Genomic DNA, 18,142 nt, shown 5'->3' on the forward strand with positions numbered 1-18,142 from the left:
TGTGATCTCTGTCAAATAAATAAATAAAATCTTAAAAAAAAAAAAAAACAGAGGATCATAGGGGAAGAGAGGGAAAAATAAAGCAAGACAAAATCAGAGCAGGACACAAACCCTAAGAGACTCTTAAACATAGGAAACAAACTGAATGTTGCCGGAGGGGAGGGGAGGTGGGAGGATGGAGTTACTGGGTGATGGACATTAAGGAGGGCAAGGAGGGCACGTGATGTGATGAGCACTGGGTATTATGTAAGACTGATGACTCATGAACTCTACATCTGAAACTATATGTTAACTGAATTTAAATTTTTAAAATGGAGGGGGAGACTATGGGCTTTACTGAAGCTTCTCCTCTCCCTAAATGTCAGTCACTTTAAAAAAAAAAGCACCAAATATTTGTTCAACTATTTTGTTCAAAGGTTATCACTCCAGTATCAAGGGCCAAAAATTTTCCATAGTGAAAAAAAGTATTTAGCTGTGACTGGCTATCAGCAAACCTACCCTTGCGCTGTTAGGCATATTTAGAAACCTTGACTTCATTTCAGCATTAGACAGAAGGATTATCATCCAACCAAAGCTTCAATCCTGGCACCTGCCACTAGATTACTCATTAGTATTAAGTGCCATTAGAATTGAGTGGGTGAATAATGAAAAGCAGTTGACTCTGCTTTTTTATTAGCAACGCCATTGTGTTGTGAGTCATCTGACTCACCATTCCGTTCTTCAGTATGAAAGACTCATCAGAACAGTGAGCTTAAATTTTTATTTGTCCTTGTTTGCCTTTGTCATTCAAATCTACCAGCTAACAAGCACAGACAATGGCAATAGGGAGTAAGCTTATCATTCCAAACTGTTCCACAGAGGGGGAAAGAGCCTTATTAAGTCCCAGTAAGAGAAATTTTGCCAACTGCGCCAAAGTATCATCATATATACTATTCTATGCACAATCGTATTATGGTTTCCAGAATCACGTGGTTAATTTTACTGACAAACAGCTTTTGTGACTGTATACAATCATCCATTAGGTGAACCAAAAGTCAGCCAGCAAACAGACTGCCACAGAACAGCTGTAACAGTTGACCATATTGGGTCAATTCCATGATCTACCTGATCTGTCCTGTCTGTCCATCGAGCAGTGACTGGTGTGTTGGGAGAGAAGGACTGTCTCCCGTGACCTCAAGTACAAAAGGCTAATACTAATCCTTTAAAAAAAAAAGTCACAGGTATCTTTAGTCTTATTACAGATTTATCCTCCTCCAATGACTCTAAGCATTTTTAGCCCTATTTATACTCAGAAGTAATGATTCTATAATCTTGCTATCTACTTTGTATAATTTTTCTTCCTAAACTTTAAGGGTTACCCTTCAGTTTGGGCCAACCATTAACTAAACAATCCAATCTGCTCATAAAAGCTCTATTACTACATCTGATTATTGCAGTTATTTACCTTTGGACTTTTACCAATTCCTATGTCTCTTCTGAGCCATAATAATCAAAAATCTTGCAATAATTCCCCAATAGTGACCCTAATGGGCTATATATTTTAGCCAACTGTTGCATACTTTTACCCTCTAATTTCTATAAACTCTTGGATGGATGCCATCCAACTGCTGACAGTGCCTACCTATATTTAATAATACCATCTTGATCCATTACAGCATACTAAATCAAGTTAACACAATGCCCACAGTTAAAAACAGATTATCTTCAAGATCACTAGCAGATAATCAACAAGGCAGTTTTAGAAAAAGGTAAAAACATCTCATATTAAATATAATACTGAAATCCAAGTCTCCCATTTGGGAATCCAAACGTTTATGCACAAACAGCAGATTTCTAGGAAATCCAAGGATACAAGTATTCTCCCAAAAGTTCAAAACCCAAGACTGCTTCAAAATGAGTAAGAATTTCCTATAGAGGGGTGCCTGAGTGGCTCAGTGGGTTAAAGCCTCTGCCTTTGGCTCAGGTCATGATCTCAGGGTCCTGGGATTGAGCCCCGCATCAGGCTCTCTGCTCAGCAGGAGCCTGCTCCCCGCCCCCCTCGCCTGCCTCTCTGCCTACTTGTGATCTCTCTCTCAAATAAATAAAATCTTTAAAAGAAAAAAAGAATTTCCTATATAACCACCCCTCCCAAAACAGCATTTATTTCCTGCCTTTCTTCCTAGAGCTCCAACCCCTACCCACATTTATCTATCTATCTATCTATCTATCTATCCACACTTACAGACATACACATGAAGAATCAGGTTGATAAAAACATACGGTAGTTCTCAATTGCCTCTCAATTTAAATTTAAACTCCTCAGCCTCTACTCTTTCTGAATCTTCAAACTGACTCTCCTCTACTACACTCACTTCTTGTACTACTTGACTCACCACTTCAGCCAAGGAAGTCTACTTGCTATTTACCTTCCTACAGAATGCTTAGGTTATAAGCACCCACTCAAGAAAATCTTCTGATTAATACTCTCTAACAATAATCATCCAAGGAACTTAACGCCCTTTTTCTCTTTACAGGTCAGGTCCTCTCTCATATTAGAACCTTCAACTTTTTCTCCCTGGCATTTCACCCCAATTCCTAATAAAGCACTGCACACACAATAAGCACTCAAATATTTAAATGTGACATTTGCACAGCAAACATAATAAAAAGCAGAGAGAAACAGAAATATATGGTTTTCCACAGCTTAGCTCACAACAGTAACAAATTACATGACAGTAACATGATAGTCAGGATGCCAGTAGCTCTCAGCATTATGCATCCACAATCAAAGCCAAAGCAATGTTTCAACCGCCAACAGAGCGCCTTAGAACAACTCAGGGTTATAGCCATTTTACAAAGGACAATTTTATACGTAATTCATAAAAGGGACTGCTGGGTATGAGGCAACTCTAGTGAACCATCATGTAGATTAACCGCTGCAATAGCACCCTTAAATACAATGGACTAAAATTTCAGTGAAATTATTAAATCCAACATTACAGAAGACAGTTCAGAACATAAAAATATGAAACAGCTCCAGGTCTTAAAATTTCTATAATCAAGTCACAGAATAACTTCTACCATTAACTAGAAAGGATAAACTGCTGAAAACAGATTACCAAGAATACTACCATAACATTTTACCTTTTCACTGCTGCAAAACCAAAATAACATGATTTTAACTATTTTTCATAGGCCAACTACTTCTATGATTCAAGACAACAATGCATTGCTAACAAGAGCACAACTTAGGAACAGACTATAGACTGTCAGTACTGAACTGACAAAGGCATTTGACACTAAGCTGAAGTCTAATTAAGGCTAGATATCCTTCAATAAGTTAAAACATTACTGGTATATTTAAGGTGAAATCACAGCAGTCTGCACAATCCTTTTTTCACTCTTACTGGTGAAGGCACAGAAATAAAGCAGCAACCTCCGCTAGTAGAAACAGAACCACATGGGAATTCATAGCTGTTCAGTGCCTTTAAGGAGGTAGTCCCACGATGTATTTTAGGACTGTTTTTACTTCTCTGGTAAGGTCCAACAATAAGCTTTCTGTTAACAGGTTAGATATTGAAAAACACGGTTCTGTCTCCCACTTTAGTCTTCCCTTCTCCTTTAGGTTTTCTACTCCTGCAGTTTGGTATCAGGTCAGCAGCAATGACTGCCCTGCTACACATGTAAACAACTGAAAACCTGAGCCAAGGGGATCAGAGTTCAAGATGTGGAGCCACAGCTATATAAGAGGGCAAGAGTGAGTTTATACTCAATCAACAAGAGAAGGGCGGAACCAACCCTGATTAATAAAGGGTACGAATTTACTGTGAAAACTAGGTGCACAAGTGAACTCTGAGCCCTGGCTCTGAAGAACAGGGTCCAAGCCCCAGTGGCAGTACAGGGCTCCCCCCCATAATTTCTTGTGGAAACTAGTTAGATAATACTGCAATAAAAATCACAAAAAGCCACGCAAATCTACATATCCTTTCAGAATACTCAATGCATGTAAGGAGTTAGTTTCACTGACTACCTCCAAGAAGAGCAACTGGGAGACTTTTCACTGTATCCATACAAAAAGCAATGAAAAAATAATAATAAATATTAAACTCTTAAAATTAACTGGAAAAATAATCATTAACAGATGTCATAATGAAAAGTGATTTCAGATCTTTTGCACAAACTACTAAATTAAGCTGCAGTTTCCAAACCTATAAAATAGGGATTAAGGGACAGCAGGATCCGATCAACGGTTTTCAAACTGTACTCAACAGCTGCCTTGAGCGAGGGGGGCCTCTGGGCACATCCTCCCTTTTTTAATCTTTTATTTCTTCTCTCTTCTGTGTTTACTTTCAAGATATTCAAGCTCAAAAGAAATGAACAAAGAAAAAAAAACAGAAAAAACCCTGACTCTTAAATACAGAGAACAAAGTGGTGGCTGCCAGGGGGGAGGCGGGGGGGGGGGTGGACTAGGCAAGGGGATTAAGATACACTTACCGTGAGGAGCACTGAGTAATGTATAGAATTGCTGAGTCACTATACTATACACCTTAAACTAATATAACACTGTATGTTAATTTTATGTGAATTTTTTTAAAAAGACAGTTACCAAGAGGAAAAAAATTATATTCAGGCTCAGGTTTTAATATCTTACTTCTCCATTACTGGCTGTGTGATCCCAAGAAAGTTACAGGACCCCTGACTCTCCTGACTCTTTTAACTGGCAAAACTGGGAATAATACTATCTACTTCAAAGGATCATAAGCATTAAGAAGACCAATATCTGAAACAACTGGCACAGTATTTGAGCACATAGCGGATTTTCAATAAATGGTAGCTAACATAATTAACTAACATAAATAACTTCCAGACTTGTTGCAAAACTAAATGTGGACCACTTAGCTTGGTCATGTACCCTTCGTTTTTTCTGGAGACCTATACTCCTTCTATCATTACCTCTTAAGTTTATATCTATCTGTAGTTCTTTCTTTTTTTTTTTTTTTAAAGATTTTATTTATTTGATAGAGATCACAAGTAGTCAGAGAGGCAGGCAGAGAGAGAGAGAGAGAGAGAGAGAGAGAAGGAGGAAGCAGGCTCCCCGCTGAGCAGAAAGCCCGATGCGGGGCTCGATCCCAGGACCCCGAGATCATGACCTGAGCTGAAGGCAGAGGCTTTAACCACTGAGCCACCCAGGCGCCCCTCTGTAGTTCTTTCTTAACTACATCAAAAGTTCTGAGGGCCAGTCTTACTTTTTTGTTTTTTATCGATCTTTCAGAGACCCTAACTCAATGTGAACTTAATGTCTGCCAGCTGGGCCTCACTTGTTCGCCAGAGAACATCGGCAATTTAGCCCCCCAAATTTAAAAACTAATCAAAAGCCTGGTTTGGATGCTATTGCCTCAATTCTACCACTTGTAATTATGTTGAATGAAAACAGAATACGCTACTGAAGAACACATTTCGCAGCCTAGTTTTCATGTCACTGACCCAAAACAGTGGCGTCCTGTTATAACTATTTCCTATTACAGATTAAGGCCCTTCATCCAGTATGCCTTGAAAATCAATTAACTGTTACAAATACCTATCAGAACATATCCAAATTTAATCAAACAACCCCCCCCAAAATGTCGTATGTTCTGCATTTTTACAGTCATTATGAAAATAGGTGTAGGGGCACCTGGGTGGCTCAGTGGGTTAAAGCCTCTGCCTTCAGCTCAGGTCGTGATCCCAGGGTCCTGGGATCAAGCCCCGAATCGGGCTCTCTGCTCAGCAGGGAGCCTGCTTCCCTTCCTCTCTCTCTGCCTGCCTCTCTGCCTACTTGTGATCTCTGTCAAATAAATAAATAAATAATCTTTAAAAAAATAAAATAAAAAATAAAAATAGGTGTAGAACTTCTTGCAATAAGGGTAATTTTTATGCTTTTTAAATGTAACTTGCTAGATAAAACTAATTTTTTAAAACCTAATGCAGATCCAGTCCAAGCAATTTCACCATTTTAAGTCATCAAACATTTCTAAACTCAACTTCATTCCATCCAAAAACCTATTTAATGTCTGAAGTAGCAGGCTATTTCCCTATGGGCTTTTGTAAAGGGAAATAATTACCATTAAAATGTTACTCACAGGATTGTACTGAAGAGCAGAGACGTAAGCTTGTACTGCCCCTTCCATGTCACCTGCTGCTACCAATGCGGCTGCCAGGTTAATATAACCATCGATGAAATCTGGTTTGAGACGCAGTGCGTGCCGGTAGTGCTCAATTGCTTCCTGTAACTGCCCTCTTTCCTTGTACACGTTCCCCAAATTCGAATAGGCTTCTGCCAGAAGGGGGTTCTGTTTAATTGCCAGAGTGCTAAAGTGAGCAGATCTGGAAAAAGCGAAAAGTGTTGATACATGGGTATGCGTGTCACAGAGAGAAGGTATGGCCCACACACAACTCAGTTTCTGAAGCTCCTGTGCTATTACTGCTGACTGTGTAACAAGACAGTATCTTTTAACTACTGTACGGTAGAAAATATTTTGGAAATCAAAGTTTTCCAAAAGTAGAGGTATCCCCAATTTCAAGTTGGAATCCTTTTTTCTTATGAGATAAAATTCTTACTAAAGTCTTATCAAACTGCCACATTGTAAAGACATGAACACTAAGATCAAGAATGAAAATGCTATGTGCATGACCCTCATTTCCATTTGTTGATTAAAATGTAACGACACTCATCTTTTAATGTCTAAATAAGCCAGAATGGCAATTTATTAAAAGGGTAAGACAGATTCTTCCCTTTTGATTAATTCAACTGATGAGCTAAAAATAGCATATCATAACGATTTGTGCATTTGCAACTTGAACCACATATGCACCTCCTACCACAGCAACATACACCATCATTTCTGAGCATTTCCATTCCTCAAACTGACACAGCTTACAAAGGTGAGACAGGATGCTCAGATGGAATAAATTATTCTTAGTATACCTGAACAGAGTTAAGAAGGCAGATGTAGGTGGGAAAATCTAGAAAAGGCCCCTAGTCATACTGAGAATATAAACACCACCACGAAAGAAAGGAGAAAAACTGGCAGCTGGGCATGTCCCAAGTGGGCAAAAGAGCAGATGTGCGTTGGTGGCTTAGTTGAAACCCAGTACTGGAAAAATTTCAAGTTCAAATATTTAAGTATCATTTTTTTAAGCTCAGCACCCAGAGGCAGCAATCACCAGCAGGTACCCCCACATCTCCTACCTGTCCAGCCTTCGACACTGGAAGTGTATAGATGAAAGTAATAAAAGCACACCAGTATTGTCTGGCTCTTGTCTCCAGAGCTGCATGCAGTGTCTCTCAGCTGCCTCAAAATCTCCTGCCTGATATTCTCGATGTGCCAACTCAGCTAACCCTTGGAAGGAAAGCATACGTTTCGTTGGTTCTGGAGAATCATCAAAACATTTGAGGGAAGGAGGGGGGAAAACAAAAAGTTAGAAATGCAAACAAAAAAATGTAAAAATATGGTATATTAAACTCAAAGATGAAAACGCTTGAAACTATGTAAAGCACTAGAGTGTTCTGCACTAATTTATACCTCCAAGTTAACATCAGGTGCAGAATTGGCATTTTTAGAATTCACCATTAACTTTTCTTCCCCAGACAGATAGAAACATTTACTTCCAAATAAGATTACATTTTATGAACAAAAATACTTTGTACTTTTAAATCATAAGTCAGAAATAGCATCTAGAGTCACCAAACATTATTCCCTGTATCTTAGTTAACATACAGAAACAAAATATACAACATGATTTGCAAGGTCACAAAGATTTAATGTCAGAACCACCTACTGGAAACTTAATAAACACTCTGTCCCATGTTTCAAGTTGCATTTGTGGGGGGTGGGATACTGGTAACAATCTCTCTCTTCAACTGACTGGGAGCACCACCTGTGTTTTTAACTCTTGAAATTACAAGAATGTATTGCTAATTTCTCTACTTAGTTTTTTATTAAGGGATACACTTGAAACCAGCACCAAGGGGGAAAACAGTTAAAAGCCAAGGTGCTATTTTTAAAACAGCTGATAAACAACATGAATTAGTCTCTTAGGAGCCAAAATATTTAAAGGGGTCATCAAACGTTTTAAGTAAAGACCCAAGATTATATTGCTCCTCTATTATCCCAATTCACAATGGAGACCAAATTAGCTAAATCCCACCCACACTGGTTTAAAACTAGCATTTTCCAAGAGCTCTGACACTGACTAAAGGATTAAGACATTTCAAACAACCCTAAATAAACCAAGCAGTTACCTACAACTGCAATGATTTTTAGGAAGAATGGGGAAATGCTCAAATATAAGACCATTCGATAAAGTGGGGCAGAATGAGTAACAAATGAAAGCACTTTGCTCTGTGTAAGTGACTTAATTCAGATACATAAAGGGTACAGCTAAAGCCCAGAGAGGGGGAGAGAAACAGCCACAGACTGCCTAAGTCTCAATTGTAAACACTTCCTTAAACAATGATACATTTTTACCAGGAATTTGATCATGGCACTTTCATTAGGAGGTTGGAATGGGAAACCATGTACAAATTACTTCAATTCTACCAAGGTCACAGTGACAAGCTCAAATTTGAGCCTTGTACCCCAACCCTTAGAGCTGGCAAGTGATCCGTATACTCAGGAAAGCAAAGTAAATTTCCTGACAGAACGTAAAGCTGACCACTACACAATAGCAGAGACATGCATCCAAATCTGGGTAAGATGGTATCTCAAGTAGAAACTAGTGAATTAATGACATTTTAGACAAGTCTCTGGAACTTCCTAGCCCCTCATTTCAACACACTATTAACTTTCAAAGCCCCTTTATCTGCTAATATTAACACTTGAAATGACAACTTCCTCAAAGTAACACAGAAAAGGGCAAGCTCATACAGACTCTTACATCTTTTAAAATCCCTGGAAGGAAGGGGAACACTGATCACTAGATCCCACTACCCACAATCTCACGGATTAAGATCAACGGAGGATTCTCCTATTACTTCCTGCACAATGTCCAAAAATAATAAAACCCTTGACACATCTCAACTGAGAAACAACAACAAAATAACCTTGTGGGAAACCTTAGAACCGCAGCTCAGTTTCCCCCCCTTCCGCCCCAAATAGCCTCAATATGGAAAGGCAGCTGAAGGACACTCCTATAATTTGGTCCTCTTATTTTTAGTACCGAATGCTTTCAACTGAATTGTCTAAGAGGGCAACCGCCTTGAACTTGTGCAGCTACACTCCAGTTGCTTTACAAACTCTTCAAGCAAAGATGAAAACTTAAAAAAATACACACCCTATGAATAAAGAGACACTAAGCTAAAGAATGGGGATGGAAGACCCAGAGGCGGCGGCGGAGGAATACAGGGAGAAAGTAACACAAAGCAGAAATTCGGCGGGCAGGGTGGTCAACGCCAAAGCACCCGCACCAGGGTGGTTTCTCCCGGAGGGTAGGAAGTGGACTGCAGGGCTGGCAACCTCGCGAAGGGAAGGGTGTGGTTCCCCGCGGGAGGGGAGGGAAGACGGGATCGGAAATCCAGGCTGGGGGCAGCGGGTGGAATTGGGCGATGGCAACAGGAACCCCTGGAAATTTCCAATCTAAACCGGGGTCGCTCGACCGAAACACCACCAAAAAGGCGCTGCCCAGCGGGGTGCTGCTCAGTAGCCCCTCTTCTCGAGGTTTCTTACAGCACACCAAGGAGCTTCTGCTTGTCCTCGGGTGATGCAAAGCGAGGACATGATTACATTGGAATGGCACCCCCACCCTAGATTGACAGAGAAGAACCAAATCTGGCTAAGGGGAAAGGGCTGGAGGGGGGAGAGAAGGGGGCGGTGGGCTGAATTCGGGGAGAAAACGACTGCGAAGGAGAGTGAAAGGGCAGGGATTCCAATGCAGTCCATTCTGAGACGTTCTAAGCGCGCACGTGTGGTAGAGGCGTCCCGAGAGAGTCGGCAGCTAGAAAATTGATGGGGTTAAAAAAGCAAAAAATGGAAGCAGAAAGCAAGCAAGAAAAGAGGAAATGTTCGAGGAGCGGACAGCGGAAAACCCGAACAGATGCCGGTAGACGACGAAAAGCTCAGCAATGCCACACTGATGTAATGGGGATGGCTAGGGGTAAGGAAGGGAGTGATGAGAGGTCGAGGACGGCGCGAGACCCCGACGGGGCGTCTGCCAAGGTAGAACGGACACCGGTACCTGTGCTGTCGGCCACGTTGCCCACGGAAGACGCCATCTGGAGCTTCTTGAAGGAGAACGAGAGGAGGGTAATTGACCCGCTGCCGCCACTACTGGCAAGGATGTTTCTAGAGGTAGTAAGAAGAGTGCGGCAGCCGTACCAGTGTTTTGGCAGGCTTAAGCGGCGGCAGCAGTTACAGGCTTCGAACCTTAGGAACTCTGGTTGGCCATCTACCTCTCACGGTCTTGAAATGGCGGCGACGGCTCCTCGGCCGAAACAACACGGGCCGGAACTACTTTCTGTTACAATCAAGTACCAGCGCGGAAGTAGCGCGGTAACCAGCGCTACCGACAAACTGACTATGATCAAAGTCGCTGGCTCCTCTGTAACCTTCCGCCCAGGGCCCATTGCGACAAACACGATTGTGTCGAGAGCGCATGCGAGCAACCCTGTCAACCCTACTCGCGCTTAGGGCACCGGCTGGGGCAGGAGCGGCCAAGTTTTTCAATAACGAAGCGGAGGGTTAAAAAGAAATCCGTCTACACGACGGATACATTTTTGTCGGAGTTGTGCGATTTGTTACCTAGCCGGTAGTGGAGGTTTTTGGTACCAATGCCAGGGGCGTCTAAAAAATTCCATCAACTTTATTCGTGTAAAAATTGATAGTTACAAGGTTGATGGATCAATCTGAGCAAGTGAATTTAAAGGTTTCTATTTCAAAGACTGAGCTGTTGTTCAAAACGATGGCGGAGAAGGTTATAATTGGAACGAGTCTCAATTCTGATTCCACCCACTGATCTCAGCACTTTTGATGAAAGAGATTGATACTCTCACCGGGCCGAATGAACCTGAACATTTCAGATCGTAGGCATACAGTTCGAAATTTCAAAATCGTTTTGGTGTGCAGCGTAGTTCTGCCCACGGTCTTCGGGCAAATGCTTCATAACTCGGGGACATGCTGAGAGTTTGCATTCCAAAGGCAACCATAAAAATGTTAAAGATGATTCATATTCGTCAAAATTCTTGACTCTCTTCTGAATTGTAACTTCACTTCCCCCAGATAGCTTTGCAGATCCTAACAGTCGATGATTACATTTAGCTAAAGGCAGCTCAACAATGACAGATGAATTCACTTGCCATCTACTTAAAACCACACATCCAGATTGAGTCTGAATTGCTTCCACTTCCCTGAACAAATCAACCCTTATGATCGTCCTGTAGTTTCAAGTCCATTGTTCCGATATTTTGTAACATTGGTATTAATTTATATCTCCTGTTGAAAGGATTTGAGTTACCTTGTCACATCAGCAAGAAATTTTTATAAGCCCATGGAGGCAACAAGTTGGATCTCTCAGAGCTTTATTTCAAAAAGTCATCCTTGATCTAAGAAAACAGGTCAGTGAATTTCTTCAAAACGTTTCCACTGCCTTGTCATTTGACTACATTAACAAAAAAAAAAAAAAAAACAAAAAAAAACCCTAAGCCCTCAAGTTCTGCTTCGATTTCTTCAGCACAGTTCACAAACTGTTAATTATGGATATGAGTGCAGAGAAAATTCTTGCTGATAATTTCTTCCATCACATCTGATGATTAATAGTCACATGCAATGAAAAAGACCAAGTTCAATCCACAGACTCTGTCTGGAAATTGGGTACCAACCTCTTCTCTCAGATTGGTTTAACTGCAAAAACGTTTTCTACCCGTTCTCATTACAGGTGCCCCATCTGTGGCAAATAAACTCAGCTTTTCAGCTTTTAGAACAGACTTCTCAGATTCCACTGACAGATGTTTAGGCCTCGCTGATTAGCGGGTGCTAGCTAATTAAGTAAAACTCTTTTTGTTATTCAATGTTAGGTCATGTTCCCTATGAGGCCGGCTATTGGGCTTATCCCTACTTGTGGTCTAAGTTTCCTTGTCCCGAGAGAGAAGAGTCAGAGGATATTATGATACATTTTGCTGCTGTGAGAGGCTGGATGGTGAGGCTCACAGTGCTTCAATCGGAAAAATCCCAGCTGAAGTCTCAAGAACCCACTCCGGGTACCTTCCGGGCATAGCACCTGGAAGGTTTCGTCTGAAGGACTCGCTAATGGGACAAACACACCGTCTTTGGCCAGTCAAGTAAACATTTCCTAGCACATCCCTTTGTGCAAGACACGGTGGGGGACACGGAAATCGGCAGGAGATCTTCGCCCCCAGGGAACTTGAAGCCCAGTTAGGCAGACACAAAAAGCCACTGGAGCATAAAACAAGAGTATTAGTTAGGTGCTAGAATACGTGAAGGTCTGTAACTATCTGGAGAGAGAACGGTCTCTTCAGGCTGGAGGCCTGACCTGGGCATGGAAGATGGTACTTTTGTGTATTCTCGTTCACCCTGATTTCTGGCTATTTTTTTTTCCCTCCCTTTCAGGGGCAGCGAGTCTAAATTCAGAATCGTCTGAAATAAATCAGCCCCGTTTTCCACCCGAACCCCAAACTTTGCCTGCATGCTAACATCGCTAATGGCGTATTCGGTTTTTGTTACCGTGCAGCGAATTGCCACCAGTTTCGCGGCTTCCAGCCGCACGTATTTCGCAGCCCTCGCGCCGGCTTTGGCAGAGGGAGCGGGAGTCACGCTCTGGCCGGCCGCCGCAGCCACCCGCCGCGCTGCTGCCGCTGGAAAATGGCTCCAAGGGTTAAACGAAGCTGGAGAAACACACGTGGATGGATGCGGCACCGCAGGGTTCTCCGGCTGTTCGGGAATAACATTCCAGAGAGGGACTGAGCCCTCCGGGGATTAGAGAACGCGTCATCACGAAGAAAAGTAGTCTTAAAACCTTCCAGAAATCTTTGAACCTGAATAAAAGTAAACGAGCCCCTGACTTCATGGTAGGACCGTAAGCATCCCTAAGCCAGTGTTTGGAAACCACGATTCCTTGTTTGGTAGCTGCTAAGGGAGAGATATGACCGGCTGTGCTATCAACCGTGGGGATGAAAAAGGTGGAAAAAATAGATCAAAGAGTCAAAGCTTAATGGGCACATGAAAAAAGCTACTTTCTGCAGAACAAAAGCAGAAAGACAAGGGGAGCACACCCTCTGGGAGTTCCGCCAGATGAAGATACCTTTTCCTCTCCTCAGCACCTAGAGTCTTGAAAGATGTGAGAGCTCAGAGACCAATGAGGTCCACTTCCCTTAGCAATCATGACTACCCTGTGGCCTCTGGACCCACGAATGCTGAAGAGAGGTGTATCAAAATGGAGAAGGCGAGAGTCACGGCTTTGGTTCCTTCCTCCAATCCAAGTCCAGCATGGAAGGATGTTTTTTGTTGTTGTTGTTTTTTAAAGATTTTATTTATTTATTTGACAGACAGAGAGATCACAAGTAGGCAGAGAGGCAGGCAGAGAGAGAGGGGGAAGCAGTGTCCCTGCTGAGCAGAGAGCCCGATGCAGGCTCGATCCCAGGACCCTGGGATCATGACCTGAACCGAAGGCAGAGGCTTAACCCACTGAGCCACCCAGGTGCCCCAAGGAAGGATGTTTGAAAATATTTTCAGTCTTCAGCCCGGCACTGTGTGCCAAGAGCAAGATAATTCATAAAGGAGCTCGGAATCCCAGAATGGAGACTTGCAATGTCACCTCAATGAACACGTGTCTGTAGTTAGTGGACATACACCTCAGTACGGCATTTGGTATTCTGGATCCTTCCAATGGAAGTTTCAGCAGTGCCTTCTAAAGTGTGTGGGGGAGGGACAGGGGGAAGCTTTCTCTGAAATTGGAAGTCAGGTAGACCAGGGCCCTACAGTCATTGCCCCCAGGGATCTTTGTGGATCAGTCTGTGAATGGCTTGTTGACACCATATTCATCACATTGCAGAGTCCAAGAACAAGACATGATGATGTCCCCCCACGCTCACCATTGCTGACTCCAGGGCAGAATAATCAAATCCAAAGGAACTTCAGTGGACTCACGGGCACAGATGTCCTTGTGTCTAAAATTATGGGCTATCGGGATGCCTGGGGGGCTCAGTCGGTTAAGCATCTGCCTTCAGCTCGGGTCATGATCCCAGGGTCCTGGGTTCCAGACCCATGTCAGCAGGGGGAGGGGGTCCCTACTCAGTGGGAAGTCTGCTTCTGCTTCTCCCTCTGCTGCTCCCCCCACCAGTGCGCTCTCCCTCTCTCTCTCTCTCAAATAAATTTTTTTTAAATCCTTAAAAAATAAAATCAAATTATGTGCTATCATTTGAATTTTGATCCTGACTCTGCTCCTGGGGTTGCAAGAGTTTATGACTCAATGAAAAGTAGTGGTCTTATGGTTGTGACAAGCCTTATAAAGATGATACTGGGAACCAGTCACATGCTGGGAGGCAGAAGGAAATCTAGTAAATGTGTCAGATGGTTCTTTTCTTGTTCTGGATAGTTCTGATGACTGTTATCTTTTAAGCTGGAGCTTTTGCTCCCATGAAAAACACTTCACACGAGAACTGGGCACTCAAACGGTAGGTTTCACTTTGATGAACAACCAGATGTGGATAGACAATTCCTGATCTAATTAAACATTCAACCAGGGACTCTAAAAACAGAGCTTTGTGTTATTCAGGGCCTTCGTTGCCTAAATCGCTATTCACCCAGTCAGACTTACCAGTTGAGTATCATGATTTCATGCAGGTGCTTTCTTTGTAATACCTGTCTCGTTTTATTATGTTTCTGTAGACCAGAAGAGACTTAATTCAAAACCTGCCTTTGCCAAACAAAATGAAGGATTAGTGACAAGAGCAACATTCATGAAAATGAGGAGAACTCTGCATCCTGCACTTTGAGTTCAAGAAAAAAAAAATGAAATCCAGTTTGCAAACTTGCATTGCTATTAAAACCTTCTGCTGCTACAACTCTCAGAGTTTTTGATGAAAAGAGTAATCAATTTGTTTAGGGGTGGGGAAGGGTCAGCGAGGTGTCCTGAGTTTGCTTTTGGTTCTTTAAAATGGAAAGTCTTGGGGCGCCTGGGTGGCTCAGTGGGTTAAGCCTCTGCCTTCGGCTCAGGTCATGATCCTAGGGTCCTGGGATCAGGCCCCAAGTTGGGTTCTCTGCTCAGTAGGGAACCTGCTTCCCTCTCTCTCTCTGCCTGCTTCTCTGCCTACTTGTGATCTCTGTCTGTCAAATAAATAAATGAAATCTTTAAAAAAAATTAAAAAAAATAAAATGGAAAGTCTTGAGGTTTTAGAAGTGTGAATTATCTTCCATCATGGACCAAAAAAAAAAAAAAATCACCATGTGAATTAGCAGATTCTCCTTAATCCACCCCCCCCACCATCCTGCACTGCTGTCCACTGTGATTTCTATGCATTGAGAGCACATTGCACGTGTATTCAACCCACAGTAAAGCTGAATGAAAGTTTTGGGTTAAAAATTGTTTTCTCCTTAAATGGCCTATTTTCAAAAGATAGTGTGAAAGAGACATATTCATGTGATAAAATGCAGAATTTACATACACTGAAAATGATTTTTAATCTCATAGTTTAGAAAGATTTAGAATTGTGAATTAACAACACTCTTTTCTCAATTATTTTTTTAGATTGTGCTAATTATCTGGTTGTGAAAAGTTGTATTTTTCCATTGCCTTCATTTTATCTAGTCGTTTGTATATTTTTTTAATGACCTTACATTTAAAAAAAATCTTAAAGAAATGTACGCCACCAATTTAGAAATTGTTGCCTTTTCTGCCATTAAACTCTGATACAAATTGGCATAACATATAAAGACCCATGGAACTAGAACTATTATTAAAGAAATAATACACAATGTTAGATTTCCTAACAATTTTTCGTATTACTTTCCTTTGCCAAATATTTTCTCTTAATTTCTTCAGCTGAGTCAACAATTTCTTGGATGGAACCTGATTGTACAACTCATTTTCATAAAGGGATTGGATGCTCTTACAACAGTAAGCTTTATATCAAGTTTTTAATTGATTTAGATACAAGGGAAACACTGTATTGCAGTTGGATTCATATCTTTTCATTAATGTACTCACTAGTAAAATGTGCTAGATTTGACCCCTGCCCCCACCAAACACCCTAGTTCAAAAAATGTGGAAAATGTGAAGCATTATAAGAAAAATACTGGGGTGCCTGCGTGGCTCAGTGGGTTAAAGCCTCTGCCTTCGGCTTGGGTCTTGATTTCAGGGTCCTGGGACCGAGCATGGCCTTGGGATCTCTGCCCAGCAGCGACCTGCTTCCTCTTCTCTCTCTCTCTCTCTGCCTGCCTCTCTGCCTACTTGTGATCTGTATCTGTCAAATAAATAAATTAAATTTTAAAAAAATAAGAAAAATACTAAAACCATATCAGATATATGGAAGTCTTATTGCCTACCGTATATAGTGCTGTTTTTTTTTTAAGATTTTATTTATTTATTTGACAGACAGAGATCACAAGTAGACAGAGAGGCAGGCAGAGAGAGAGAGGGAAGCAGGCTCCCTGCTGAGCAGAGAGCCCGATGTGGGACTCGATCCCAGGACCCTGAGATCATGACCTGAGCCGAAGGCAGCGGCTTAACCCACTGAGCCACCCAGGCGCCCTATAGTGCTGTTTTAAAAAAGTTTTTTTGTTTGTTTCTTTTTAATTTAGCTAAGTCTTGGCTAATGTGGAATCATTAGTTAATCATTTTACCTCTGATTCAGTATGGGGGGGGTATCCCTAATATTTTTTAGTTATTTTGAAATGCAGAATGTTTACTCATTGCACAATGCTATAATACAGTGTTCTGAGATTACCCAGTGCAAAACATGTTTCCAGTTACACAGCCTTAAAGAAAGATATGTTTGTCTATCTTTAGATGTGTTTATTTATCTATATGTTTATCTATCTATAGATAGAAATGTTTCTAAGATGAAAGATGTAATTCTAGATGTTTCTTCCTTTGTCACTTTTCTTTATTTCATGTGAACACAAGGGTAGAAGTCTTAAATCAATCCCGTGACTTTGTCATTCAAACGTATCTGTCCCCACTTTTTTCTCTATTTGTGTTCTTAAAGTCGGAATTGAGGTATTACCAAGGAAAGGCACAAAGCCATAATAGCACGGTACTGTGTGTTTTGACTAAAAGGGGAAAGGGTTAATTAATTTTGGTGGAGCGCTGAATGTACCTTGTTAGGGAGGCTTCTTTTTCATTTTCTGATATATTTTCACCTAATAATATGGAACATGGGATGTTGTAATAATATAATTTAAGGTTTCACTGCAAACTATTTGAATAAGAATTATTATGAAGTTGTAAACTTGTTGTCAAATTAATGTAAGACATTTTAAACTACTTTTTTTTGGCAAAGCCACTTATTATTTTTAAATAAAATAAAATACAATTTTCAACAAGATACTAGCTGATAGGATCCAATAGTACACTGAAAGGATTATTCACCACGACCAAGTGGGATTTCTTCCTGGGCTGGGCAACCAATCAACATGATACACCCCAATAAGAAAAGAAAGGGCAAGAACCATATGATCCTCTCAATAGATTCAGAAGAAGCATTTGACAAAATGCAGCATCGTTTCTTGATCGAAACCCTCCACAATGTGGGGATAGAGGGAACATCCCTCAACTGTCATAAAGGCCATATACAAAAGACCTACAGCGAACATTGTCCCCAACAGGGGAAAAACTGAGAGCTTTTCTCCTAAGGTCAGGAGCACAACAGGGATGCCCACTCTCATCAGGGTTGTTCAGCATGGGACTGGAAGTCCTAGCTTCAGCAATCAGACAACAACAACAACAAAAATAAAATGTATCCAAATCGGCAAACAAGTCAGACTTTGATTCTTCACAGACCACCTGATACTCTTTGTGGAAAACCCGAAAGACTCCACCCCAAAATTGCTAGAACTCATACAGCAGTTCAGCAAAGTTGCAGGATACAGAATCAACGCACGGAAGACTGTTGCAAAGCGACCTATTTTTAAACAACATTTTGAAGTCCAGTTGACAGATAATGTTACATTAGTTT

The 18,142-nt window shown here is 41.4% G+C and overlaps 1 protein-coding gene and 1 pseudogene across 3 annotated transcripts in view; one reads left to right on the top strand and one right to left on the bottom strand.

Annotated features, from left to right (window-relative positions):
• The window catches only part of OGT (O-linked N-acetylglucosamine (GlcNAc) transferase), a 34,843-nt gene extending 24,390 nt beyond the window's left edge, over positions 1-10,453 (bottom strand). For 2 of the 3 annotated variants that reach the window (XM_047715090.1, XM_047715092.1), the window contains exons 1-3: positions 10,192-10,453; positions 7,208-7,388; positions 6,099-6,342 (exon numbers count right to left, since the gene is read on the bottom strand). In XM_047715090.1, the coding sequence (XP_047571046.1) occupies positions 6,099-6,342; positions 7,208-7,388; positions 10,192-10,228 (462 nt within the window). In that variant the 5' untranslated portion in view covers positions 10,229-10,453. The remainder of the gene's footprint in view (positions 1-6,098; positions 6,343-7,207; positions 7,389-10,191) is intronic. The other variant, XM_047715091.1, reaches the window with a different exon arrangement.
• Positions 10,454-12,669: 2,216 nt separating this feature from the next.
• LOC125091478 (suppressor of cytokine signaling 6-like) lies at positions 12,670-14,909 on the top strand (annotated as a pseudogene).
• Positions 14,910-18,142: the final 3,233 nt, after the last annotated feature.

Source organism: Lutra lutra, chromosome X (assembly GCF_902655055.1).
Source record: "Lutra lutra chromosome X, mLutLut1.2, whole genome shotgun sequence".
NCBI lineage: Eukaryota > Metazoa > Chordata > Mammalia > Carnivora > Mustelidae > Lutra > Lutra lutra.